The sequence below is a fragment of the Lepisosteus platostomus genome, chromosome 17 (genome assembly GCF_059453375.1).
Source record: "Lepisosteus platostomus isolate fLepPlt1 chromosome 17, fLepPlt1.hap1, whole genome shotgun sequence".
Classification (NCBI taxonomy): Eukaryota; Metazoa; Chordata; class Actinopteri; order Semionotiformes; family Lepisosteidae; genus Lepisosteus; species Lepisosteus platostomus.
Window position 1 is genome coordinate 24,829,604 of NC_142627.1, and position 27,716 is coordinate 24,857,319.

A 27,716-nucleotide genomic window follows, 5' to 3' on the forward strand; every position below is an offset into this window, starting at 1 on the left:
TGTTAACACTGCAGCAGGTTTTATAATCTCTTAACTGAATATACCGATTGAAATGCAAAAAACATGTTTTTGTTTTTGAGAATTAGGTACAAATAATGTCATCCAGATGTATACCTGTTGTACGTTGGTCTTGTTGGCAATTCAACTTTCAGTTAATTCAGTTTCAATGCCTGCCCCAAACAAGCTCTAAGAATGTTATGCAACCTAAACAATTAGTATACTCTTTTACTTAAGAAAACACTCTTTGACAGGAAAACACTTCATACTCAGTTTGAGGCCTCACTGAAAGGGAACAGGGAGGAGCAAAGACACAATTTTAAGAAAGTTTTCTACAGGGAGAGCTTCAAAGATCTCAGTGGAAGGCTTGTAAAAGAACAGATTTAAATGTCAGGAGTGACTAAATTAACTATAGCTGGTGTGAACTTTTAGTTTACATTTGTGAATTAATGAATTCATTGTGAAAGATGGACAGCACAATGTAGAAGAATAACAAAGGGTAAAACCCCCTTTTTCCTTTTTTTTCCTGTCGTCAGTGCTCTTTTGAAAAAAACAGGTCTAATCAGCAGTGCTGGAGAACACCACTGAAGTGCCTGTCTGTGGGTTATGAATGTCACAGAGTATCAGCACAGACACAGTATGTCAGGAGATCCTCTGAACATTTTACACTGTTATATAACTGATGTTATACAGGTTACATACTGTCCTGCTGTGCTGAGTAATGGACAGATACAGCTACAGTGGAACACAGATCACATCACATAAACCCAGATCTCTTAACACATGTTGCATGATTACTCAGTGATAAACGTTCTCCTACAAACACAATTTCTATTTTAAGACTCTTTTCCATTGCTCTTACATGACAGGTAGACACTAATTTGAAATCAGCTAGCTACTGTAGCTTCACCTTAACTTCAATGATTTTCTAAGATGGCTTTGCTATACTCCATCATTTGGGCAGTCTCAAGACTGAATGATGGGAGGCAACTAGATGAACAAATAGTTATGAAAATTCAAAACTTGTTGTATGTTATTCAAAAACCATTATCATTCTGAGAATTTAATTACAATCTATTTAAGAAAAGTCAATGTTATACGAGGATATATACAGTGCCTTGCGAAAGTATTTGGCCCCCTTGAACTTTTCAACCTTTTGCCACATTTCAGGCTTCAAACATAAAGATATAAATTTTTTATTTTATGTGAAGAATCACCAACAAGTGGGACACAATTGTGAAGTGGAACGAAATCTATTGGATTTTTGAAACTTTTTTAACTAATAAAAAAATGAAAAGTGGGGCGTGCAAAATTATTCGGCCCCTTTACTTTCAGTGCAGCAAACTCACTCCAGAAGTTCAGCGAGGATCTCTGAATGATCCAATGTTGTCCTAAATGACTGATGGTGATAAATAGAATCCACCTGTGTGTAATCAAGTCTCTGTATAAATGCACTTGCTCTGTGATAGTCTCAAGGTTCTGTTGAAAGCGCAGAGAGCATCATGAAGACCAAGAAACACACCAGGCAGGTCCGTAATACTGTTGTGGAGAAGTTTAAAGCCGGATTTGGATACAAAAAGATTTCCCAAGCTTCAAACATCCCAAGGAGCACTGTGCAAGCGATCATCTTGAAATGGAAGGAGTATCAGACCACTGCAAATCTACCAAGACCTGGCCGTCCCTCTAAACTTTCAGCTCAGACAAGGAGAAGACTGATCAGAGATGCAGCCAAGAGGCCCATGATCACTCTGGATGAACTGCAGAGAACTACAGCTGAGGTGGGAGAGTCTGTCCATAGGACAACAATCAGTCTTACACTGCACAAATCTGGCCTTTATGGAAGAGTGGCAAGAAGAAAGCCATTTCTCAAAGATATCCATAAAAAGTCTCGTCTAAAGTTTGCCACAAGCCACCTTGGAGACACCCCAAACATGTGGAAGAAGGTGCTCTGGTCAGATGAAACCAAAATCGAACTTTTTGGCCACAATGCAAAACGATATGTTTGGCGTAAAAGCAACACAGCTCATCACCCTCGACACACCATCCCCACTGTCAAACATGGTGGTGGCAGCATCATGGTTTGGGCCTGCTTTTCTTCAGCAGGGACAGGGAAGATAGTTAAAATTGAGGGGAAGATGGATGCAGCCAAATACAGGACCATTCTGGATGAAAACCTGTTGGAGTCTGCAAAAGACCTGAAACTGGGACGGAGATTTATCTTCCAACAAGACAATGATCCCAAACATACAGCAAAATCTACAAAGGAATGGTTCACAAATAAACGTATCCAGGTGTTTGAATGGCCAAGTCAAAGTCCAGACCTGAATCCAATCGAGAATCTGTGGAAAGAGCTGAAAACTGCTGTTCACAAACGCTCTCCATCCAACCTCACTGAGCTTGAGCTGTTTTGCAAGGAAGAATGGGCAAGAATTTCAGTCTCTCGATGTGCAAAACTGATAGAGACATACCCCAAGCGACTTGCAGCTGTAATCGCAGCAAAAGGTGGCTCTACAAAGTATTAACGCAAGGGGGCCGAATAATTTTGCACGCCCCACTTTTCATTTTTTTATTAGTTAAAAAAGTTTCAAAAATCCACTAGATTTCGTTCCACTTCACAATTGTGTCCCACTTGTTGGTGATTCTTCACATAAAATAAAAAATTTATATCTTTATGTTTGAAGCCTGAAATGTGGCAAAAGGTTGAAAAGTTCAAGGGGGCCGAATACTTTCGCAAGGCACTGTATATCTAAAATTATATAGTTTATATTTTTAAATGAGATATTTAGATATCTAAAAGTGAATTCTAACACTATACATTACAACTGAAACAACACAGCTTTAACAGTTACTGTTCCTCTAGCATCAATGATCTTGTACCCAGGCTTGAACAGATTCAAGACTTCATAATATTCTAATCTCAACGACACCATCGATATCTCATGATTTAAGGAAACAATGTGATCTGCGTCACATTGAAGTAAATATTTTAAACCAATTCAATAATGAATACTACTGAATGTGGTCTGAAAACTGACATTGCTAATATGATATATGACTAAAAATCCTAACATAAAAATGACAAATGGTGCATAGAAAATACGGCATACATAAGGCAAAATTAGAAAGGAAACGTATTAAGGGGATTCATCTAAAATTAGTCTTGCAACATTTCACTGTGACTTTCTTTTTGACAGTGTTAGGTTCTCAGAAAGCCGTATTAAGATGTAACCACTGGGAATTTACAGATTTCATTCACTTCAGATTTAGCTGGCGATGAGCTTAACAAGTATGACAAAGGAATTTGATCAGCACTTTTTATTTAATATTGAGCATCATGAACTACATAACTGACAGTATTATGAACTACTGTCAGTTCACCTTTGGATTCATATTGCTAAGGATTAAGAGTGTCATAATGAAAGTAGCAGTGTCATCTGTATTGTTGTCAGTGCTTACCGTATTGTGACTGGTGTCAGTTTATCATCGCTGATGTTCTGATCTGCCCACGCAGTCAAAATATGGATACCACTGCAACCAAACTTCACTACTGGTCTTCCATCATTCAGGAATACGTGCAAAAAACGATTCCCGAAGTTTTCTTCTCGACCTGAAAAAAAACGGTTATTCATTTTAACCATACACTCTTCATCTGTGTTCTAATATAGATTTGGATCAGTTAGGGAAGAAAAAAAACACCTTTTTAAAATAACCTACATTTTTTTAAAACAATAACATGACTATGTTAGCAAGCAATCACATTATTCTGTCACTGCTCCTAATGATGTGTTAATAAGAATTCTCTGTGTACTTTCTGTTCTGAGATAAGTGTGTCAATGTGGAAAGAAAAAAAAAGTAAATTGAATTTTAAAATCAATCTGTCATCCAACACTTCACTTTTAGTAAAATACAACTGGCAGAAAAAAAGTACTGTTTGTGAGGATTTGATTACATACAATACTGAGAGCTTTTAATCATAATGCTTTCAGGATGTTCACCACACATTTATTCACTTTGGCAAATTCCTTGTTTAGAAAGCCGTCATCAGTTTAATGTAACTCACTGTGTTCAAAAGAAGAGCCTATTTTTGCATGTGGTAGTTTATGGTATTTTTTAGTCTTGTTGTCCTCAATATTTGTCTCTTAGTGTAACAGTGTTCCTCAGAAAAACAAATCTTCCAGGACTAGGGTTGTTTTTCATTCCAGCTGAGACCTTAATATTTTAAAAAACCCTTAACTGAATTCATATCTTGTTTTAGGAGACCATTTTTACCACCTAAAAACTGATTTCTTGTTAGATATTATTCTTGAAATAATACATTATTTTGAAATCGCCAGCAGCTAAAGAGATACTGTATGAACAATAAAACAAAATGCTAAATTAATCTAATTATCAGTGAATGCATCTAAATAAATGCAACCTCAGTCATAATGAAATTAAGAAAACACTTGACCCATGAACCTCAGGATTCTAGAGACCTGCCCTGGAGTTCCTGAGAGAGTGAATAGTCTTTAAGTTCATGGGCAATATTTCCTTTAGAGGCCTTGAAGGCAAATAAATCCATTTAAAGAGAGAAAAGCATCTCTTAACAATGCCCAAGTTATATTTTTAGTAATTCATCTATCCATTTTCTAACCACTTTATCTAATGTGGGGTCAAAGGAGAAGCATGAGGCTATCCCAATGAGCCACTGTGCCGCCATATTTTAGTTAACCCCAATAATAATGGTGATCACTTATCTTCCCAGACTCTCCTTTTTGTAAAGGTGTAATTGTTGAACCCTAATGCTATCAGTCAAATGTATTGTAATATACTATACAGTATACAGCCAGGTTGGCTTGGATGTGTTGTGAGCAAAATCCTCTGGAGTTTTGGAGGTCTCAACAGGAGGGAATGAAGGCATTCAGGATTTATGCTTGTTATGATGTTATGTTACAAAATTAAATCTGTAAATTCTGCAAGATTTGTTTCTGTGCTCCAGACAGCCAGGATCTTATGAACAGCGGTATGATTTTACATAAAGTGGGAACAGGGCCCAAGGTTGACCACAGTTAAACTGTCTAAATTGTCTGATTTTGCACCGTATATGGCATCAATATACCATATGCTGCTGGTTATCAATTGAAAATTTGGGGATTTTTTGGTACAGGAATTTTGCTTATTTCCAAAAATAAAAGCCTGTTGCTGTCAGAGGTGAGCTACTGACTACATCAGTCCTCCTCTGTTTATAGCAATGAAGAAATCTCCAGCTTGACTGAACAGAGTCGGTGAGAAGAGTCTAAGATATCTCATGACAATCCTCTAAAGTGTTTCCAATTCTAAACCCATCCGCTACCCTACTCTTAACATTAACACAAACCTGTTCAGAATCAGTACACAAACCTAGGTACACAAACAGTAGGATCATGCCTTTAAGACTTTAGTAGTAGAAAAAACACCTTCACAGTAACACCACCTTTAACTTGAAACATGAGACAATTTTCTGTTGACGAATGAAAAGAATTGTGAATATACTGATTCCTATGAATGATGAACATTGTTGTTCGCACCTCCAGGGCACTCTGCACATGACATCCCCAAACATTTGGGAGCTATTGCGAGCCATAAAACTTCATTTTATATGGGATGTTGGGTCTGGCTTCTTCACAAATGGAGCTTTGGTACAATCAAGTGACCTCTGAGTTCTCGCAGACACTCCCAGTGGGAGAACAAGCAGATATACAAAAATCTCTCTGTAGAATTACAAGTAATTTCACAGTGACTGGCCAACTGCTAATACAGTAAAGCAAAGCATTTTTAGGAAACTAGAAAATATACATGCATATTACCCATCCATGCAATATGCAATCACTCACTCATTCACTGACCCTTATGAAGTACAAAAATACTGACAAGTGTTTTTTTCACTGTAATTTGTGAAACTATGTCAATCCTAATTGGGTTTTCAGATTTACAAGGGAAAATTAGGTTAGAATTAATCGTTTCAGCAAAAGCTCTGGGCCATGGTGAAACCTTGCTTTGCAAATTCTATCTTAACTTTTAAGGAGAAGGTTAGGATGTATCTATTATATACTGGGCAAAGAAACTCACCACTTATACCTGTAACTGCAACAAATTTTCATTTTACTCACATCTTTGTAAGTCATTTACAGAGAAGGTCCACTGACATTTTGTTGAAGACATATGACATACATACGATTACTCTGATTAATATTTGTCATCACCAGGGGTCTACTGTGAAAGGCACGGGCTGGATCTGAGACCACCATTAGCAGCAGCACAATATGTACAGCACATGCTATAAAACTATCTTGCAGATACTGTTTTGTGGAACTAGTTTACATTCCTTTCTTTGAGCATGAAAATATGTGTGAAAGTTCAAAAAGCAATGTGTGCCAAAGTAAGTTTTAAAACTGTTGTTATAAGATGGACATATTAGCTGTTTTCTGTGTTTTTCTTATTTTTGTTACCTGACTTGACATGCAACAGGTTAAATCACCTTATCACCTGTGCCCAGACAGCTGTCCCTTGTGAAGTAATTTAATATTTATGCAATAGTCGATGTAATTTAAGTGAATTACAATCAGTCATGAAAGATAAATTAATCAAAATGACATGTAAGGCATTTAACCAATATCCAAAATCTGTGGCTTGGTTTTTCTGAAAACATGTTTGAATAGAATTGTTAAGTTTCTTCTAATGCTCAGTGTATGTGGCCTTTATTCCAACAGAGTGTTATGCAAATGTGATTAGCACAACATTTTTTAAATTATTTTACATTAATATAATTTGCCTCTTAATTCAGATTTATGTTATCCCAAGCAATGATGTGGACCGTCAGTACCTTTCACATTCCCTGTACAGTATGTGCCCCTCTCTTTGTGTTTCATAATGCTTATTCTTATCTAACAAAGACAGAAAGAACGCAGGGAATACATTGCATTCAAAGACAAGTTGTTGAAACCTAACCTGAAGAGATTTTCAAAAAAAACTTTTTGTAAGAAAATTGTAGAATTTATTCTTTATCAGGATTCACTTACCTAGAGCACTGTAATGAATGTGTATATGACATTAAAACAAGACAGATAAACAATGCTATTAGGAAACCAAACACTGCAAGAATTAAACCACAAAACCCTCTAGCTTTATCGGACCTCTAACTAAAACCCTTTTCCCTCTAAATATAATTGGGTAGGTAAACTGCTTCTCTGCAGCAGAAACCAATGTCTCTCTCAACCAAAAACAGTTTTCCAAAAAACTTTTAAAATGTCCATAGGTTCATTTTTGGTCCTTTCTTTGTGCTCTCCTCCCTCTAGTACAGAATCTTAGCTAGAAGATGTCAATAACCACTGGAAACCTCCACTTCCTTGTTTGTAAATTTCACAGGACCAACAGTCTTCCTTCAATAAGTGAGCTGACCGAGGACAGCAAATTATTCCCCATTGCCTTGCCAGAATCGTGGTTTAGACAAGAACCACCACCTTGTCCGGACCAACTTTTCTCTTACAAATGCGTGATATATTTAAATTAATCTTTTCAATAATTAAAAAATCAAAACAAGCAGAGAAAATACAAGAAACACAACAAAGGAAACTTTTCTCCCACAGGTAAGAAAAGAGGGGAGAGAAGGACCAAACCCAACTAGTTTTAAGGACGACCTGAAAGTGATGCCTGCTGGTTTTGATCTTGGGTATTTGTAGCAAAGACTAAACTACAAAAAGGGAGTCTCCGGAGTCATTATTTTGTGTACACTTCTGAAAACCCTTGACAGGATAATTTCACCATTCTGTCTCCACCCTTCACCATGTCTGAAAACCTCTAGCGAGTCAAATGTAAATCATTCCAACAATATCACTTTGGAAATGTGCTATCATCAGCATTTCAAGATCCCACAGCAACGTTTGTAAAATCAATAACATCAACGTTTGGTATTTCATATCCTCTATGAAACACTCTGCACAAATAACTTCTCTCTGAATGCTTAGGAAGCATCTTAACCTGGACGAGAACTTTGATGTGTAGACCAGGGAGAATAGACCCTCTGGGGACAGACAGTATGGTCAAATACAGTGTGATGCAAGTGTAAGTGAAGTTAAATAATCCTAAAATTAAGGTACAGTGATAGAAACTTCCCAATATACTGTATATATTTGAGAAGACTTTGGTAGCAATCTGAATCCTACTTCTAATATAACATCTAGAGTGAAATGATTTATACACTGCTCATGTGTGAATAAGGTGAGTAGATGCATTCAGTGTACAGAGTAAATTAACAATTCAGATAAGGACTTATCAAAGCATTCCCAGCTAAAGCCTTACACTTATCCATTTCCACTATATAGAGAGAGATGCGCATTGGGACAACAATTTAGAATTTACTCTCCACATTAAGGTCTGGTCCACAAGTGGTAGCCTAATTTTCTTTAAAATGATTGCTTTAAGGTGATATAAATACTGAAAATAAAATGACAGTTGCTAATATAACATTGTGCAGGAAGAATTGAAAAAATAAAACCCAGAAAATACTGTAAAAGCACACTTAGATAAAATAGGGCAAATAAACGTTCTTTACCACCCTCTTTTTGACACAGCCTCATTAAAATAAAATGAGTCTATTACCTGTATTTTTATGTAAAAGTGGGTTGCTTCATCAAGCACTCTATAAACACCTTGGATTATGAACTGGAGTTCAGCCTTGCTTCACAATATGGTGATACCTTAGAGAATATTCCTTGTCTGAGGGTGTGCATAATACAAAATGTGTGGAGGATGCATTATTTCTCTTCAAATTGAGAGTGACCTCCTGGATCAGTAAAGTACTGCAGTATCTTAAATGCTCAGAGACTTTTAATCTATTGTTATATGTTGGATAAAGTTTAGAAGTGCAGACCATTTGTCCCATGTCTTAGGTGTCTGAATTGATTATTTTATTGCCCTGCAGCTCCTATCCCAGTGTAATCAGTATCACTGGCTAGAGGGAGAGAAAATCAGTTGGAGTGTATTTGCACAGCTAAGATAATCAAATCAGACAGCAAGCCCTATTGGGTGGAGACCAGATGGCTTGAGTGCCTTTGGAACCAGAATCTTCCAAAGTGACCAGCCAGCTCATGTAACTAATGGGATATTTAAATAGGGCCACAGCAACAGAGGTGGCAATAGGAAAGAACAGAAAGAAGAGAGAAGGGGTGGGAGGGCTTCCAGAACCACTAATATACAGTAACTATATCCTCCTTGTCAACAAGTTCGTTGGAAATCTTAACCACTACCATTTAACTGCATTATCTGAAAGACTTGTTAGTTCATATTTACACATCAAAACATTTACTGTTTCCTGAAAACTCTGACATTACCCATTCCACTTACCATCTAAAAACTGACATCCAACTCCTTTCCCAATGGTAAGGCTATTAAATAGCTGATATCTTCCACCTTAATCCCCAATTCCCTTTGCAAAATCTTCTAGAGAAGCCCAACCTGCTTAACACTGCCCCCATTTTTCTCACTTCCTTTCAAGGAGAACCTCACACAGTTGTGCCGTCAAACTCTTTATTTCATAGGCATCTTTAGTTCATTAACCAATTAAGTAGAAAGAAACAAAAACTACAAAAATAAACTCCTCTCACTCCTGAGGCCCAGAAGGCCTGAGATTAAAACTAGACCTAACTAACCCAAAGCAACTAGAAAAATGCAATTCAAAGAAAGCAAACCTTAATCGCAAAACTAAAGTAAAAACATCAACAACAATTAACTCCCCCATCAATAAGCTAAATCTGCTTTTATTCAGAATTACCTTCTACTCCTCAATCACAGCCAGCAAAGGCTCCTCTTACAGCCCTGTTGTGCTTGAGTCTTTCCTTTAGACTGTACTACCTTGCAGAGGTCACCTACAGGAACAGCTGATTTTGTTCTGAAATAATCAAAATCACCACAGTTGAACCCAGGTGGAGGTTAATTAGCTTGTTGTGTGATTTGGAAGGCAATTGGTTAGAGATCATTTACAATTGCTATTACTGCATCCTTCCTTTATTGTCCCAGATAGGAAACTTGTGTTCAGGCAGGTAAAAGACATACAGAAACACAATATTAACACAACATACAGTACATGCAATAAATGATAAAAATAAGTTAGCAGTTTAAGTAGTCTTGACAAAAAAAAGTATTACAAAATCTACACCCTCAGATTCAATGCATAATGTGTGGTAATGACAGTTAATGATTATAGTGGCATTTTGCACTATTTGTTATAGACCTCTGCCTCTACCAGAACACAGATGCCTTTGCTGGTTACCTTCACTATCCTGTTTTTATCATATCACTACCACAGTGAATTTTAGAACATAATAATTTTACAATAAAACGTCTATACTGCAGAATACAATCATCCTCATGATAGACACATTAAAAGAACAAAGTTTTTTCAGGAAGAACAAACTCTGTTGGCTCTCTTCTGGCAACTGTATTTTCTTCAAAGGTTAGTTTATAATCAATAATAGTGTCAAGATATTTGTAACTGTTAACAATATCAATTTTATAATCCTCGCTGACTGTTGATTTTGAATTTTGTGGTTGCTTTCTATAATCAATGACCATACCTTTGGTTTGCAATACATTAAGTTGAAGGAAGGAGTTGTTACACCATTCAACAATCTAATCCACCACAGCCCATGATAAATGTCTATATTGTCTATAAACCTAATGATGTGTCTGTCCTCCAGGGGGCTTCTACAGCTGTCTGTATAAGATGGGGGACAGCACACAACCTTGCGGAGATCAAGTGGAAGAACAAAGCTGCTCTGAAATAAATTCATTTTCTCTCACTCTTTTGTGATTCAAATCTAGATTTTCTAGATTTGAGAGTAATCTTTCCACTAACAAGTGTGCTTGGATGGTGTTAAAAGTTTATGAGAAATCTATAAATAAAAGCTTGAATATCAAGGCACTGTAAATACTGTATGAACACCTGAATTAATTTAAACCTAAAAGATTGCCTTCCTCACTTTGCATTTTCACTTGCTAAGTTTTAAGTTTTATTTCTGCAGCCCTTTTAATGCATTTGGCCGCGAGAGCTTACTTTGCACACGACTGCAAATGCAAACTCAGAACAGTGCATACTGTTATAATCCTGAAAAAAAAAACTGCTCTAAAAAGCAGCATTTAATCTGCTGCACATTCTGTAAGAAAATGTGTCAACAGCTACTTTGCAATGATTTTCTATATATACCATCTCTCACATAAATCCAAACACTCCAGTCACAAGTAGAGCAAACAAATATGTACATATCATACTGCCGCAGTACATGTGTTTCCTTTTCTAAAAATGGCTACAGAGAGACCAGGATACAAAACATTCAACTGCAGAGGAACAACGGCCCATCTGTATCAATTTAACAGAGCTGCTTTCAGCTCTTACATAATCATAGCTGATTTTTATAAATAGTGTGATAAAGCAGAAAAGGATTATCTTAATTTAACAGACATACACAAAAACCTCTGTCAAGTTTTCTGAGCAAAGGAGATGACAAAATAATCCTACTGTCCCTATGGCCCTGTTACCCCGTGTTAGGCTTAACAGAGCATTGGCTCTTTTGTCAGCACCTGTCACCTGTTCTCTGTCCTTTTCTGGCTTGACAAGGTAAACCCAGGGGGAACTTTGTCTAGATCCGCTGGTGAGGGAATAACAGCTCCTACTCTCCGATTCCCAGCATCTCACTGGATGTCTGATTAACTTTGTCTGTTTGATCTCGGCAGCTGACTTTTCAGTTGCCATCCTCTGATCTCAGAATGTCTTCTCCTCGTGTACAGGAGATGGAAATGAAAGAGGAAACTTCTTCTTTGGACCTATGGAAATTCATTGGGGTGGAAGCTCTCATTTGTCATACACTCTCATGGCTCGAGCTGAATTAATGCTCATCTTGAATCATATTATCACAAGTAGACTAGTCACAGGTGCCCACTCAGTTAAATCTGTCTCTAAATGCTTCAGGTTAAACCATTATGGGGGTATTCACCAATACTATCTTTATAAAAGAAAGAAAATCTTTTTCTAAAAATAAATCCTAAAATTAAATATAAAATAAAGTTTATAATAACTAAGATTTCTATTGTCACTGAACAGTTAAGTTACAGCAGAAGATAGATTTATAATGTTTTTATTTTTCTGGGTCATGCTGATGTTTAAACTGAATATACTGTATGAGCAATCTGACGGGGAGTGACATTAGATAAAGACTGTCAGATAGCATCCAGCAGCTGAGAAAAACAGAAACAGTCAATCTGACAAGTAAGAGGTAGAGGGATCTTTCCAAATCAAACATCAAGACAAGTGACATCCAGTTTTCACTTCAGATAACATTTTCTGTCCTGTATGGTACCTCTAATGTTTATATTTAAATGATCATATTTCCATTTATTTAAATGTTTGTTTCTCAGTGGAGACCATAAAAAATGCTTTATATTTAGAACAGATATGCTACCAATAACACAAATTCAAGAACTGAATTTGAAATATTAGCACTAGCTCTGTTTTACATCTTACATTTATACTGTATCTTTTTGTCAACATGCTATATTCTTCAGCTGTTTACATTAGGTGTCATCTATCAAGCATTTGGCCAGTATGGAGCTTGTTCTAGGTTCTATTGAATATATTCGGTATTTTCTACAGTGTTTGCTCATTTTCCTAGTTCGGTATGATCTACAAGCCTGACTTGTTTACTAGCTATACAATATCCTATACTTAACTTTTTATAGATAGGCACTATATCTGGAGTCCCAGGCAGTGAGTATTACCTGTAACTGTAATATTTTTTGTAATGTAGCAAACGATAATGGGGAATGACCCTTTGTCCTCAGTTAGCTGAGTAATTAAAGGAAAGTAACTGATTGGGTGACATTTCAAAGCAGGAAGATGAAGCTTCCAGACAGCTGATCTGATCTGCTGTTTGATGAAGAAACAGATCCTTCATTATGCACCTGCACCTGATAGCGCCCATCTGCTTGACCTGCTGTGGAAGAGTTTGCTGCTAAGTTAGGTGCTGTGGAACACAGTTGCATGGTCATTATAACTGTATTTAACATTTCTTCATAATTTATTATTGACTGGTTGTTAAAGAGAAGGATTTCACAAGGCACATAAGATAATGCTGTGTAATCATGTCAAGAATACGAGAAAATGTAACATTTTATCTGTTGTCCCGAATAAACTATGTATATCTGTAATGTGACAGTTCTTAATTACAACAATTGTTTTAATGTTGTGTTATTGACACTACAAAATCCTTTTGACTTGTTATGCAGTGTGGAATATGGGCCACTATAACTGTCCATCCATCTACTAACCACCTCGTCCAGGTCAGAGTGGTGGGGGAGCCTGAGCCTCTCCTGGTAAGCAAGCAGCATCTCAAGGCAGGATACACCCTGGACGGGACACCAGTCCATCCCAGGGCACACTGACAAGCACACACTCACACCAGGGCCAGTTATCATATCACCCTGCAACTCATATACCAGCAGCCATATCACCCTGCAACTCACAACTGGCAACCCACTGAAGCTAAGCAGGTGTGAGCCTGGTCAGTACCTGGATGGGAGACCTCCTGGGAAAAACTAAGGTTGCTGCTGGAAGAGGTGTTAGTGGGGCCAGCAGGGGGCGCTCACCCTGCGGTCCATGTGGGTCCTAATGCCCCAGTATAGTGACAGGGACACTATACTGTAAACAGGCGCCGTCCTTCGGATGAGACGTAAAACCGAGGTCCTGACTCTCTGTGGTCATTAAAAATCCCAGGGCGCTTCTCGAAAAGAGTAGGGGTGTAACCCCGGTGTCCTGGCCAAATTTCCCCCCTGGCCTTTACCCCATCATGGCCTCCTAATAATCCCCCTCTATGAATTGGCTACATTACTCTGCTCTCCTCCCCACTGATAGCTGATGTGTGGTGAGCGTTCTGGCGCACTATGGCTGCCGTCGCATCATCCAGGTGGTGGTGGAAGGGAGTCCCCATTACCTGTAAAGCGCTTTGAGTGGAGTGTCCAGAAAAGCGCTATATAAGTGTAAGCAATTATTATTATTATTATTATTATTATCCCAGAAGGCAATTAATGACTACCAGCATGTCTTTGGACTGTGGGAAGAAGCCAGAGCACTGGAAGGAAACCCATGTAAACGCAGGGAGAACATACAAACTCCATGTACTACAGACAGCATCCCTGGACTTGAACCCAGGGCCCCAGTGCTGTGAGGCAGCAATGCTCATCACTGCGCCACAGTTCTGCCCTATAACTAACTAAATGAGCTGAATTTCAATTCATCTGGTCTATAATTTATTTGATGCCATTGGTTCTGCTTTGTTGTGCTGTATTCATCATGAATCTCTTTTCATTATTTCAAAGAATTACATGTAATGCAGACGGGAACCTTTCAAACATTCAAAGTAATGTGGAACATTTCTAGAGATAACATTACAAAAATGTCCTCAGAAAACATTGATTGTGATTAATGAATAATATACTGTTTATCTGAATATAAATAGGAATCTTGTTGAATATAATGCAAATCATTATGTGCCATGACAGCCAACTGTTCCATCTGTAATGCATAATGGTATCTTTCCAAATCGTGTTATTAATCTCACTGCAGAAGGCAGACAAATATTCCTTAAGTCACCACACATTCAAGGAATTAAATGAGTCTCCATAATCGCCTTGTCAAACTACAAAAAATAATCAGAACTCGCCAGACAGGGCTTTTCCTCAAATCAAAAGTTTGACTATTTTTTTAATACAGTACAAGCCCATGTGTAAATTGTAGCCCACTTAAGGTAATTCATATTGCTCACAATGGTACATTTTACTTTTAAAGCTGTTCAAGTTGTTTTTTGATTTCTAATCAGTTCTTCAGCAATATAAGAAGTCTTTGATTTGTTCTAAATGAACCAGTGGCTTGGTAAATTACAAATTATTTTTACCCAGCCTATTTATACATATGTAAAGAACCATGAACCAATTGAGCATGCAATATACATTCATACTGTAGCTACAGTTACTTCTATATTTAAATTGACACATTTCTATGTTTATAGTTACACATAGTAAGCATTTTACAAAATTTGCTAAGATTTTCACTGAGAGATATTTTAAAAACTGCATTACAAAAGTTGCTCCATGTGATTTTGTGAAAAAGGTTAGATTTTTTTCTTCACAGATGATGTCTGTCGGAGAGCACTTTCATTTGAAAATAAAAAAATTAGATGTCCATGCTCTTGTCAAGAGGAATCTGATCTTTTGGTCTGGCAGAGTCAAGTCTTTGGAAAAGACAGGAAAATATCATTTATGCCTGCACCCCACTGGAATGCTCAATGCAACTCTTTACAACTGAAGGTCTTTGGGGACAGAAATCAGAGGATCAGTGGCAAGCTAGAAATAAGAGCACAAGAGGCATACAGCAAATAATATATCAGAAAGACACGTCAGTTCACAACTACAACTGCCACAGAAATGTAGATTATGAAATTCCAACACCACAGATAAGCCCTATTTGCTTTGAAATTAATGCACATGCCCCTGACATGCTTAGTAAAACTTTTTAGAACTTCTTATTCCTTGACCGGAAAAAAAATATTTATGATAATATATAAGTCCAATATTCTTTGGCCAGCTAAAATAATAGTAGGTGATTTTATACCACTGTGTTTGTCCATGTACTTCAAGAGCAGCTGAAACTCAGCACCTAGTAATTTAATATGAATATTTGGGTTCCTGAGCTTTCAGCCGGTATGGGAGAAATATTCTCAGCACAGGTTAAGCACTATAGTACAGATATCACCATTTCCTTTCTGGACAAAGTCATTAACCATCTGTGACTAGGATTCCCAGTGTGGCAACACTAGACAAAGAACTAGATTATGAATTACGGTATATGCATCACAGAATTAATCAATGCAATTAGCATACACATGGTAAAATCTTGTATCTTGTGCAAATCACAATTTGTAATTGAGGAAAATATTACATTACAAAAATATGATTTGATTTTAACTTTTGTATCTCATATCTCCTATGTGTATTCAACAAAGAACTTATCAGAATTTTACTGGCAGTACATTACAACACAGGTAATGAGAATGTCTAGTGTTCTTGGATTTTTTTACCCTCTGTTGCCTTTTCCTAATCATCTTTTTTTCAGACTGTCAAGAGGAAATTTAAAACAGTTCAGTCTTGTTCCTGAAAGACTAAATATGTCGAGACTTACTCAACTGTCAGAAACAGATTGCACAGCTTATTGGGTAGATAATGGTCCTACACAGTCAGTTTTATTTTATTTCTAAATGCTGGTTTGCACAGGCATATTTTAGCTCCCCTGTGCATTCAGCTTTAAAAGTGCAAGTTACTGGAAAAATGGTTACCTTGCATTTCCAATTCCATTGAAACCTGCAATGCAATATTACAGAACGAGAATGTTTTCTTTAATTCTATTCTCTTTCAGATGTCTTTCGACATGTGGCAGTGACATATAATAAACTAATCTGTCCTCAGTTATTTTCAAGGTAAAAGTGAAGCATACTGCAGTACAAATCATCACCTACTGCTATGAGCTTCTGCAGGAGATATTGAAAGAGACAAAAGAGATGATTGACACTGCGTTCCTGTGTGACATTTTCTTTCACTGCAGTGAATGCAGTGACCACTGCTGAAGTAATGTCACCAGCTTTATTGTCCAGTAAATCTCAAAGTTTTTTCCTATAGCCACTCTTTACAGGAAAAAAAAGGCCTTTTGCAGGTCCCAAGTAGTTTCATAGGAATTAATGTTCATATTGATCCTTTGATACAAAAATGTAACATGTTTAAGTCACTATTATCAACATTTTTTTTAATTACTCCAGGGGAACTGCTTGATGATGAGCCATTATATAATCAGTAAAGCACTCTGGTTTATATTATACCTTCAACTGTCCTTGAAAAAAGTACTAAAAGCATTAAGAGACTCTCTTTGCCAAAGTCTGTTTTGAGAGATGCACTAATCATTTCAGCTAATGTACTGGTTTTATTTATGGCAACCATGCATGTGGCTACCCTTACAATTTCTCCAATGCTACACCACTAATTGCTAATAATAAAAAAGGAAAATTGCTCCCAGCTTCAAGTACGTATTAGATTAGACTCCTTCCCATCTTTAATTCTGGTCTATTAGTGTACCATGCTGAAGCACTGTGTTCCAAGTGAAAGTGTTTTGTGATGATAATAGGAAACAAAGCGCCAATACACAAAAAGAAAGTGAATTACAGTATGATGAATCTAATGAATTCTGCCGTCAAAAAGAGCTCTTGTGGTCAAAACAAAATCACACAACGTTACTCCTCTACCTATCTGTGTATGATTCCCTTTGCATAAGTATACAAATGAAAATATTCTATTTCATTTATTTTTGTCAGGTAAGTCATCCTTCTGTAAAGTCAACCACGTTTTTCCTTTACAATAACCACATATTAGATGCAGAAATATTTAGTTGAACTGTGACCCTCAGCAGAGTAAACTGACTGAAAATAATTGGGCACAATAAATTTATTTTTTCAACTACATGGCAACACTGAAAAGACCTTTAGTTCTTTGTGATTTTCATTGGAGTTTTTCAATTCCTAATGTTCAAAAAGGACCATTTATGGAAGTGAGTGAGCAGGCTGAGCTCTTACTACTTACTTGTAAACAGTACAAAACAACTGTAAACTGCTCAAGGTATATTTGGCAGAAGAGCACATCGGACATGCAGGGTATAAACACTTCAGAACTCCTGGCCACACCTTGAGACCAACATTTACAGTACAAAGCAATGCAGAAAAAAAACAAAAATAAAGGAACAAAATTAGATACCACACCACACAAAATGTCAAACCTTTGAAAATGTTTAGCAGCTTCACCTTATTCACAGTACTAATGATATGAATTTATTTTCTAAGTTCTATAAAGCATTTTTGACTATCAACACTTACTTTCTGCTGTCTTAATGTCATAAATCTGGACATTGCATGGGAACCCCAATGAGTAATGTTCAATTAAACTGCATTTGTTTTACCCAAGTGTTCAGAATGTGTGAAAAATATGCAGTCTAAAAAAATAAATTGTCTGAGACTAGACAACATATCAGCACAGGAGAATCTTGGCCGGTGAAAAGATACTTAGAAGATTCACATGCAGGGTTGAAAAGTCCAGGCCCTATTTTTTTAGTTGTGCATTCAGTTATTTTCATGTGCCCTGTGCAAAATATAAGGATTAGTGTTTGGCCTGATTCTTGCAGAGTGGGTGTGCACAGACACAGAGGCAGGTCTGTGATGTGAAGAGTTTCTACAAATAACTCCTAATTCCTGTCGCTCCAGTGGCCCCTCAGCAATTCATACTTCAAAGATTCATATACATTGAGAAACAACTAGAGAAAACCTTCATGCTAAAAAGCTCCTGTGTGTTTAATTCATTGAGGAATCAAGTACACCACAGGGCTATTGTGTGTTTGCCAATGCTTGTATTTGCCACCACACACCATGACTTTGTAAATCGTTTTGCTATTATCAAGTTGATAGAATGCTTTGCTGTCTGACAAATCCAACTTCTACATCAGAAGACAAAAAAACCTAAAACAATAATGTGGTTAATTTACATTTTCCACTTATTTTCAAAAAGAGCTTGAAATACCTGTTTTATGCCAGAAAAGAATGTCAAAATGTTTATTTTCAACAAGCTACCTTTCCACTGAACCTTTCCACTGATTACACAAGCTTTAGAATAGTAGTTTTGCAAACCTAAAAACAAATTAATCAGAGTCAGTTATTTAGCCCATCTTGCTGGCTTGGCTGTCTGTAGTTAATTAATCAATCCTTGGATACATCTGCTTCTTCAATGATTCAACCCTCAACTGGTTCATAATTTATGTTGACATTTTTTTACACTCATTCACAGCAGTTAGAGTTTTGAAATCAATGCTGAAGTGAAGTGGCCAGCCTAATGTTTGACAAAAAGCATTTACCAAACATAAATGTAATGTAAATATGGGCATAATGGGAAAAGTTGAGACCACTTGTTGAGACATCAGTCAAGTGGGTTAAGACAAATTTTGGCTAAACACTTAGTCAAACACTAAACACCATAATCCTTTCAGGACACTTCATTTCTGGGTCTTGTTATTCCTAACATACTGATGTTTATGTGGTGGTTTCCCTTTAAACCTTTCAGTTTTTATTTCAGTTTCATTTATTTTTAATTTTCTCCTTTAAAATGTTTGGTGCTGAGAAGTATCACTTAAAACAAAAACAAGATGAGTGCCCAATGAGATAATGCATTTGATACGACAATTTTTCAATTAGGGGGTCAGAACCCCAATAACACACAATCTTCCAGCAAGTTTAGATGAAATCCTATTTGGACCCATTTGTTTGTGTAATGCTGAATGAATAATATGTGAAATAATGTATAAATGTAGAGATTACCCACAGCGATCTCTAGCCCTGGTCCCGGAAAACCCCAATCAGAGTAACCTTAAAGGTCACCTTGAATGAACTGTTTTCTGAAAATAAGAAACTCTTGTGAGTAATTGATCAATTAAGCAAGCAATTTATTCAATTAATTTGACTGAGGTAACTTATTTTTGTCCTGAATTATCTCTCAATTGATTAATTTAAAAAAATAGGTTGTTTACCTTACAGTATGAAGATAAATTGTTCCAGGTCTTCGAAAAATGGATGTTTAATGGCAACCCATAAAACATACAGGACTGGGGTTAGAGAACTGTAGAATACTCTCCAACAACACATTCAAGAATCAGAGGAGTTTTGTAAACATTATACACTAGCTTCTAAAGGAACAAATATGTATTACACTCAGTTGCAATGTTATATTATATCTACTGTATATGCTGTAGATATTATAGATAATATATATATATTATATTAAATGAGTTTCAGTATTATATGCAATAACAGTACATATTACTAGGAGTTACTGTTAATAGTGCAGGAACACCTATATTTCAATGCTGTCTGTGTCAACAAGAAAGCCTCTCATTGCACTTTAATACAAACTGGATGTGTCCACCACCATCTGTAAGTGGAAGAACGGGGTTGTGATGCCTGTGATGTGTTAAGGATTGCTGTTTGAAGGTGTGTGGGTCAGTGGGATCTGATTATACTTCCTCGTTCTTCCCTGTGTGTTTGTGATTGCCACAGCAATGAGCCAAGGTGCAAAAAACCACAATTTATGACCACTTTGACCTTCACAAGTGAGTCCTTAGAAATTTGAATGTTGGATCATTACGATTTGCCAAATCAAATTAAACTTGTTAAGCTCAGTGTTGTTGCTACTCAAAGAGTTTACAGACAGGAACTACAACACAAAGATTTTATACCATTATCTCCTTAGCTGAGACATTCTGTGAAACAGGAAGTGTTCGTACATCTGAGTACCTAAGCCATCCCACAGTGAGATCAGAAGAAAACATTGCTGTTCTAGCTGCAGGGAGAGCACAAAGTCCATTGCATTTCAGCAGAATGTGGTGTTAGCAGAACATGTGGTGCATGCATGCTCTATACAAATCTTCACTTTCGGCCATAGAAAATCCAAATTGTTCAGAAACCAGAAAATGAGAAGACACCCATGTTTGCACTTAAATATAATTGAAAACATTTGTGGTTGTCTTTAACAGTCTTTGTTTGATCATATAAATTATGGCAGATATACAGTAATTGGGACATCCTGTATCACAAAAATAATAAGTTGATTCCAAATTCATTAAAAAAAATAAACATTTCCAGCAGTCAAGTGTTTGTTTGTTTTTTTAATTATGCAACAAGTAATGTTGTTAAATGTTGTTAAAAGTGTTAAATTGACATTGTTTTCTATTGTTGTCAGACAAGTTGGGGATGTTACTAACAAGTTGTCTTTGGTATAATATGAAAAGGTTGCCCTGAGCTGGCTGTGTGCACCCATGTACTGTACATTAGGTTGGCTCTGGAATCATAAAGCACGGGACACTTCAAAAAGGTGACCTATATTTAGGTCAGCCCAAGGCTTCCTTTTCATTTTGGGAAAGTGTTCACACTTGAGAAAATGTGACCCTGAGGCAGCTCATTTTACACACCAAATAACAGACTCATTTGCAAAAGACAAGTTTTAAAATGATCTAAATCGGGCATAAGAATGAGAGCCCATATTTTAAGCCTCAAGGAAGAGAAGTGCTTTAGATGATTTTAGGTTTGTGCACCAGAGACCAGGCTTCTTAGAGACTGATGAGCAAAATGTGTTGTATTTTGTGAATTTCTACCATCTGCCAGTTTCTCAGGGCATGTAGTATGTAATGCGCACTACAGTATGCTCTACAAAACAGAGTGAACCCCAAAACTACCTGGCAAAAGGGAACTGGCTACAAACATGACAACTCCAACAAATAAACAATACAATTACAGAGGACAGTAGGCGAGAAAACAGATTTCACTAAGTAACAAAGAAAGCTGAGGATTTTGTGCGTTACCAAGAGGTTGACTGGCTAATCGACTGTACATGGACAAGACAGGAATGTTTTTCATGTGATTCATGCTCATAACCTTCTAATTGAGGGCTGGCAGCACATGGCTGGCCACAATGATGGGCAGCATACTGTAGAGTCTGATTTCCTGCCAGATTAGTAGTCTCTGAATGATAAAATTGGCTCTACAAAGTTTAACTGCAATTTGATTAAAAGCTGTTATATAGAGAAAATAAAAATGGAAGAAACTTATTTTTCAAGCTCATACAATAAATTTAAAATTTTCATGAAGTGAACTTTCCTCAAATTTATCCTGAAATGCCAATGTTCCTCAATTCTACAGAAGTGACTTAAGAACATATAGTGCTTTGCAAAGTGTTTTGTCCCTTGTCTATGATGTTGCTTTTTGTTAAGTGATGCACTCCAAAGCATAAATAAATTATAATCGTAAATAATCAAGTTATTTGCCCAGCTTTTGATTTTGAGATCACATTTTGGTGTGTGATATTGTTGTTATTATCGGTTTATGATGACAGTCCCTTATAAAAGCTTTACTACAGTGAAAAAAATACTTTGTCTGTTCCAGTTTCGTGTTTTGTTTTAAGATATTGGAGATCACAAAAAATAAAAAATAACTTGACTATTATAATTTTTAACTTGACGATTATAATTTATGTACTGTATGCTTTAGTGTGCTGCAGACGCCGGCGACTCCATTTGGTTTAGATAAAGCATTTCAACAAAATTCAACAAAAAAAAGTAATTCAACAAAATGACTATCATTGCAAGAGGTTGATTTTGCAAGGTAGTATGCATCTTCCTGGTGTTTTCTATACAGGTTCTAAGAGCACAGCCTCAGTATGAGCTGCTGCTTGGTCACCGGACCAGGAAGCCCATTGTAAAGGTGAATATAAACAAACAGTAAAAGGCCCTTTCCAGAGTCAGCCAGTGAGTAGAATGATGTCTGTTGTCTGGAGGACAAAAGGACTGACCAGTGACTGGAGGAACCTTGTGAGGTTTTTGGGAAAGAAACTGAGTTTTGAGAACTTTTTGGGAATTTGGTGAAGAATCTTGTAGAAAGAGTTTTAAAAATTGTTTGTTTTGTGGCCTGTGTTAGGCAGGGGCTTCATGAAGATGTTTAGGCAGGAATTCAATGAACATCTTAAGCTATTGCTTTTTTTGTTTTGACTTTCCCCACACTGTAAAAAAAGGTAGTAGGGTGTATTTCTAACCTCATAGCCACGTATTTGTTGGCCTGGACCTGGACATGTCACAAGGTAAAACTGATTTTTCCACAGAAAGCAAAAGCACAGAGATTCTCAAAAGTCTTGCCACAATGATTTCAGTGTTAATCAATTTCTTAGAAAAGGAAATTAAGAGTTTCAGGCATTGTGCCACTTGATATAAATAGGCATTGGTGAAATATGGGAGAAATGCAGGGTCAAATATTCCTCCATATTTATGCCAAGCTGTCTATATTTTTACGCTATTTAAGGAATTTGTTAATTTGTGTGAGTTCAGTGCACAGTAGTTTAATGACTTTGAAATATAAACATAGCCAAGTGGCGTCTCGCGTGACTCTCGATTTTTCTGTCAGCAGGAGTGCACATTCAAAAATTCATTCGCAATCTGAAAAGTAGATTGAGGAAAGTATAGAATACCATCCAAATAATTAATGTTGCTGTTATAAGTAATGGCATAAAGACAAGTTTGGATTTGTTTTAGACGAAAATTCTAAATCAGTACCACATACAGTACATCAGGAACTGAGCCCAGCTCATCTGAAGGTCAGAATAATGAAGTTAACAGCAATGAGATTGTCCAGATTCAAAGGCTCATGCAGAGATGAGAGCAGCTGCAGTATTTGTTAAAAAGACTTTCATTGGACCAGATGCAGATTTATGATATATTGAAAAAGCCTGTATAAGCTAGAAACTGACTTTCTAACCAATGTCTTAGGGAACAAAAGCAGAAACTTAAGGCAAATGTGGTATGACAAGTAGAAATGTCCTGAATACAGTAAACATGATATCAAATCTATCTTATTTTATTGCAAAGCATTTGGCAATTGGCCTTACAGTGAATTGACATTTCGAATTCTCATTTTAAAACATGGAAGACAGCAAATAAAAGCCTTCATGAATATTCAAAATCTGAATCTTATGTTGTAGCTTTCGCTAAAGGAAAAGGTAGGGTAGACTGCAATGCAGTGTTAATGCACAACAGAAAGTATTGTTACCCAGTTACAATCAAAAGAAAAAAATAGTGGAGGACAACCAAGCATGTAAAGAACATGTTGTAACAGAAAGTACTTTTTTTGGAGCTCATCATGGCATACCTGTGAGGAACATGAGGGAATAGATTCCACAAATCAAGGATTTCATGAAACTGCACAGACAACAAAGTGATTTAACAATTTATGGTTAGCCAAGAAAAAAATAAATTCTTCACTGCCATGCAGTCCTTTCTTCAGTAAGTGATTAGTGCAATAAGCCTGTTACAAAATGTGTTAGAAAGCTCAAGGTGGATTATATCTATTTTGAATGGTAATGTGATAACCCTGAAAAGGACACTAAGATATATTTCTTAATCAGTGTGATATTTTGAAATTTCAAAGTGCTTGTGGTGAAAAGGTTTATAAGTATGTGGTAACTTTCACATTATTGCTGTATGTATCTAAAGTCAAGTCAAGTGGCAGAGCTAAGCGTATGATTTGTGTACGTATGAATGAAATAGCCAATTGTTTTCATATGAAGAACACCCTCCATCTTCTGCTTCACAGAATCACAACACATTTCCTCTAAAACAGTATTCTGTCTTAAGTCCACTGCAGGCCACCAATACCTTTAACCCCCCCCCACCACACACACACACTATCAACAGTTCTGCATCACGTCTGAAGCTAGGAACCGTAAGAGAAAAATAACTCCTGGAAGTATTGATTTGGAGGTTCAGTCTTTTGAAATCAGCTCAGAGCATCTAGCAAAGGCGACATAAATCAATCAGGGCCTAGCGAAGCAATCAAACGTACTACATACCCACATAACTGCAGGGATCATAAGAGGACAAACGAGAATGTGGACAGACGTTTTGAGAAATTTAAACTACATAATTTACTCTGTGAGAATAAATGAAACCATGTCTTGTGAAGAGTAACATTCTCTCTGTGGTGCAGGAACAATTTACTTTAGGAATATCAAGGCTATATTAACATGCAAGGTTTAAATTTTCAGATATATAAGATATATATTCATATATATATCCACCTTGTTTATTTCACTACAAGTAGAACTAGAATTGCTAGGATGAATTAGTCATCAATATATTTTTAAGAGCGATCACTGTCATATAAATATAGTCAATGCACCGCATAAATTAGTGTAAGCCTTTTTCCAAGTATTTTAATATACTTCAGATAAATAAACTGCCTCATCATTGCAAGAGAGTGACAATCACAGAGGAATGTTCTTGGATGTTGGAGCCTTCATGCCACCTCTGTACTTAAAAAGTTATGAAGTTATGACTGAAAGCCCTAAGATGCACAAGCCCTCCAGGACGAGGACTGGATACTCCTGCTCTATCAAATGAATGGATTCACATCCCACAGGACAGTACCTGTAACCTGGTGGAAAGCATGCATCTCGGATGTTCCAGTGGTACAGCAGCAACACATGCTACTCGCCTGAGACCTTTAGAGCACACCCCGTGTTAATTAATCATGTTGGTTATAAATGCTAATCAGTATAATGAATTTACCTTGTGTACGTCATGTGTGCTTAATAAAATGTCATTGCACCTGCTTCGAAAAAGATTTTGTCATTTTCCTGATAATAACTTTGCAAATAATTGCTTCAGTAAAATTCCCAGCTGTTTAAATGGGTAGAACTGTAAGTCACTATGGATAAAAGCATTAGACAAATAAATTAAGAATAATGGAGGCCAATTTTAAATATCATTCATGTTTGAATATTTGTTTATTGTGGATGTGCACTGAAATAATATTTTATTCTATGCACATTGTATAAATATATTAACAAACTAATAAATTCACACCTGATGTTTAGGACAAAGGTTTTCTAGTGTTCCAATTTAATTATGCTATACCGCCACACAAAACCGTGATTCTTTAATCTTTTCTGTAATTTTGTTTGATAAATATTTTATTAAAACTACTGTATTAGTCCTGAGTGCTTGGTTTTCTTCTTGTATAATTATTTAACACATACACTTTACATTAGTAATGTTCTGAGAAATATTTTGAAAGAATAAATATCCACAAAGTTTCAGGAATACAATGACAATTCCCAAAAAACAACTGCATCTAAAATGTGGACTAATCATTAAGTACAGATCTGTGAATCCAAAATACATTACTGAGCACTGACACCTACTGTACAACAGAAAGACATTGTGGGAACCTGTGACTAATGTAATGGTATAGGTAAAGAGGTACAAGAATACTAAACTTGATTGCTGTGAACTAATCGTTCTAGCTTCCTAAAGATTTCCAAATTCCCTGAAAGACACATTTATTTTGATTTAATGTGCCTTGCAGCTCTCATGACTATGCCATCATTACCTTTTATTAACCCAAAACAACACATCATACACTTCAACACCATATGATAATCACTTTATCCAGGTTTTAAACAAGCAGTTAATATGCTTTTAAACCAACATCTTAGGTGAGAAAACATTGTCTTCAATCACTGCACACTTATTGAATACAAAATAATAACCAACTTAATAATAAAATTATAAGGCATTAAAGTTTAATATAAGTATTTAAGGATTAATCCCTAGTTTAAGGATTCAAGATGATAAATTCATCAGGAATTATGCAATCAGTCCAATGAATCTCATACATACTTTTAAAACATTTAATTAAATATGGCCTTCGGTATTTCTATGTTCAGTATATATATTTTTTCAGTTTAGAGTCTCCAGCTGTTAATTCAATCTGCCATCACATTTTATTTTGAAATTGTAGATTTTACAATCTTAACACTTTGTCTTATACTGTAGATTGCTTTTCCAAGTATTTTAATTAAAATATTTCAAGAATGGGAGTATGTACTTCTTATCTTACAGTTATCAAAATATATAAACTTAAAAAAAATTAAGAGAAATTCCAAATATAAAATATAATATTTTTATTAATTTAAATTAACAAAATTAAAAATGAAAATTCCGATAATTGTTTGACAGGTCTACCAAGGAGTAGTTCAGGTGGGGAGCTGCGTCAGCATGCGTAGGCTGCAAAGGAACAAGTAAAGGTTTATTCATGCTGAAAAGAGAAGAAAGGAAACACAACATTTCAGCTGTGGAGCCTTCTTCTGGTGTCCCAGCCAAAACGTTGCATTTCCTTTCTTCTCTTTTTAGGATGGAAAAAAACCTTTACTAGTTCCTTACCAAGGAGTAGCGTTTTGTACAAAACAAATATTCTTCCAGAACAGTATCAAGACTACACTTTTGAGTCAGAACATCATGTTTTCTGCAGGGAATCTAGATAATTCTGTTGTGACCTGGGAGGGTTTGGTTCAATTGGAATTAGCACATATTTACGCAGCTGTCGTTGCCAAAATATCACATTTGCCAAAGGATCACTGTCAGATCATTAAAACAGTTATATGGAAACATAAATATTCAACAGTGACTAGTTCATTACAGGTGAGGTCATTAAGCTAATCACCATAGTAATGGACCATAGCATAAATATGGGAACAGATATATAGAAAGGACAGCAAGAACAAAATATAAGAAACGACAGGAAGAGGAAATATCATCATCCTTATTTGGTTAAAAACTTATGCTGAGAAAAATGTTCCTTTCCAATCAGATGTAAAATGAAATTCTGTCTTGCTAATCTAAATGGTGAGTATGAATCTGAGCTTTATTATATAAGAGGGCATGTTGTCTAATTTGGAAATTCTGATTTCCTTTATTGTGGAATCTGCAAGCTAAAATGTCTCTCTTACATTGCTGATGCCTTAGTTTAGAATAGGAAAATCTGTTCCTACTGTATTCATCTGTGAGTATCCCTTTAGAGAGAGAGATTTAGTCTTGGGCAGAATAAATTTAATTAGGATGCCTGGGTTCCTCTTCTGTCTGTAAATGTTTTATTGTCTTTAAATTCTGCAGGTTAAATTCTGAACTTTCTATGGCTAAAGAAAATGGCTATAATTGACTGAACTGTAAATCTGCATACAGCAGTGAAAGATGTGAG

At 36.2% G+C, this 27,716-nt stretch overlaps 1 protein-coding gene across 2 annotated transcripts in view; it reads right to left on the reverse strand.

Moving 5' to 3' along the window:
• The window catches only part of eys (EGF-like photoreceptor maintenance factor), a 350,285-nt gene that overhangs the window by 66,709 nt on the left and 255,860 nt on the right, over nt 1–27,716 (reverse strand). For both annotated transcript variants that reach the window (XM_088610149.1, XM_088610150.1), the window contains exon 40: nt 3,454–3,604. In XM_088610149.1, the coding sequence (XP_088466275.1) occupies nt 3,454–3,604 (151 nt within the window). The remainder of the gene's footprint in view (nt 1–3,453; nt 3,605–27,716) is intronic.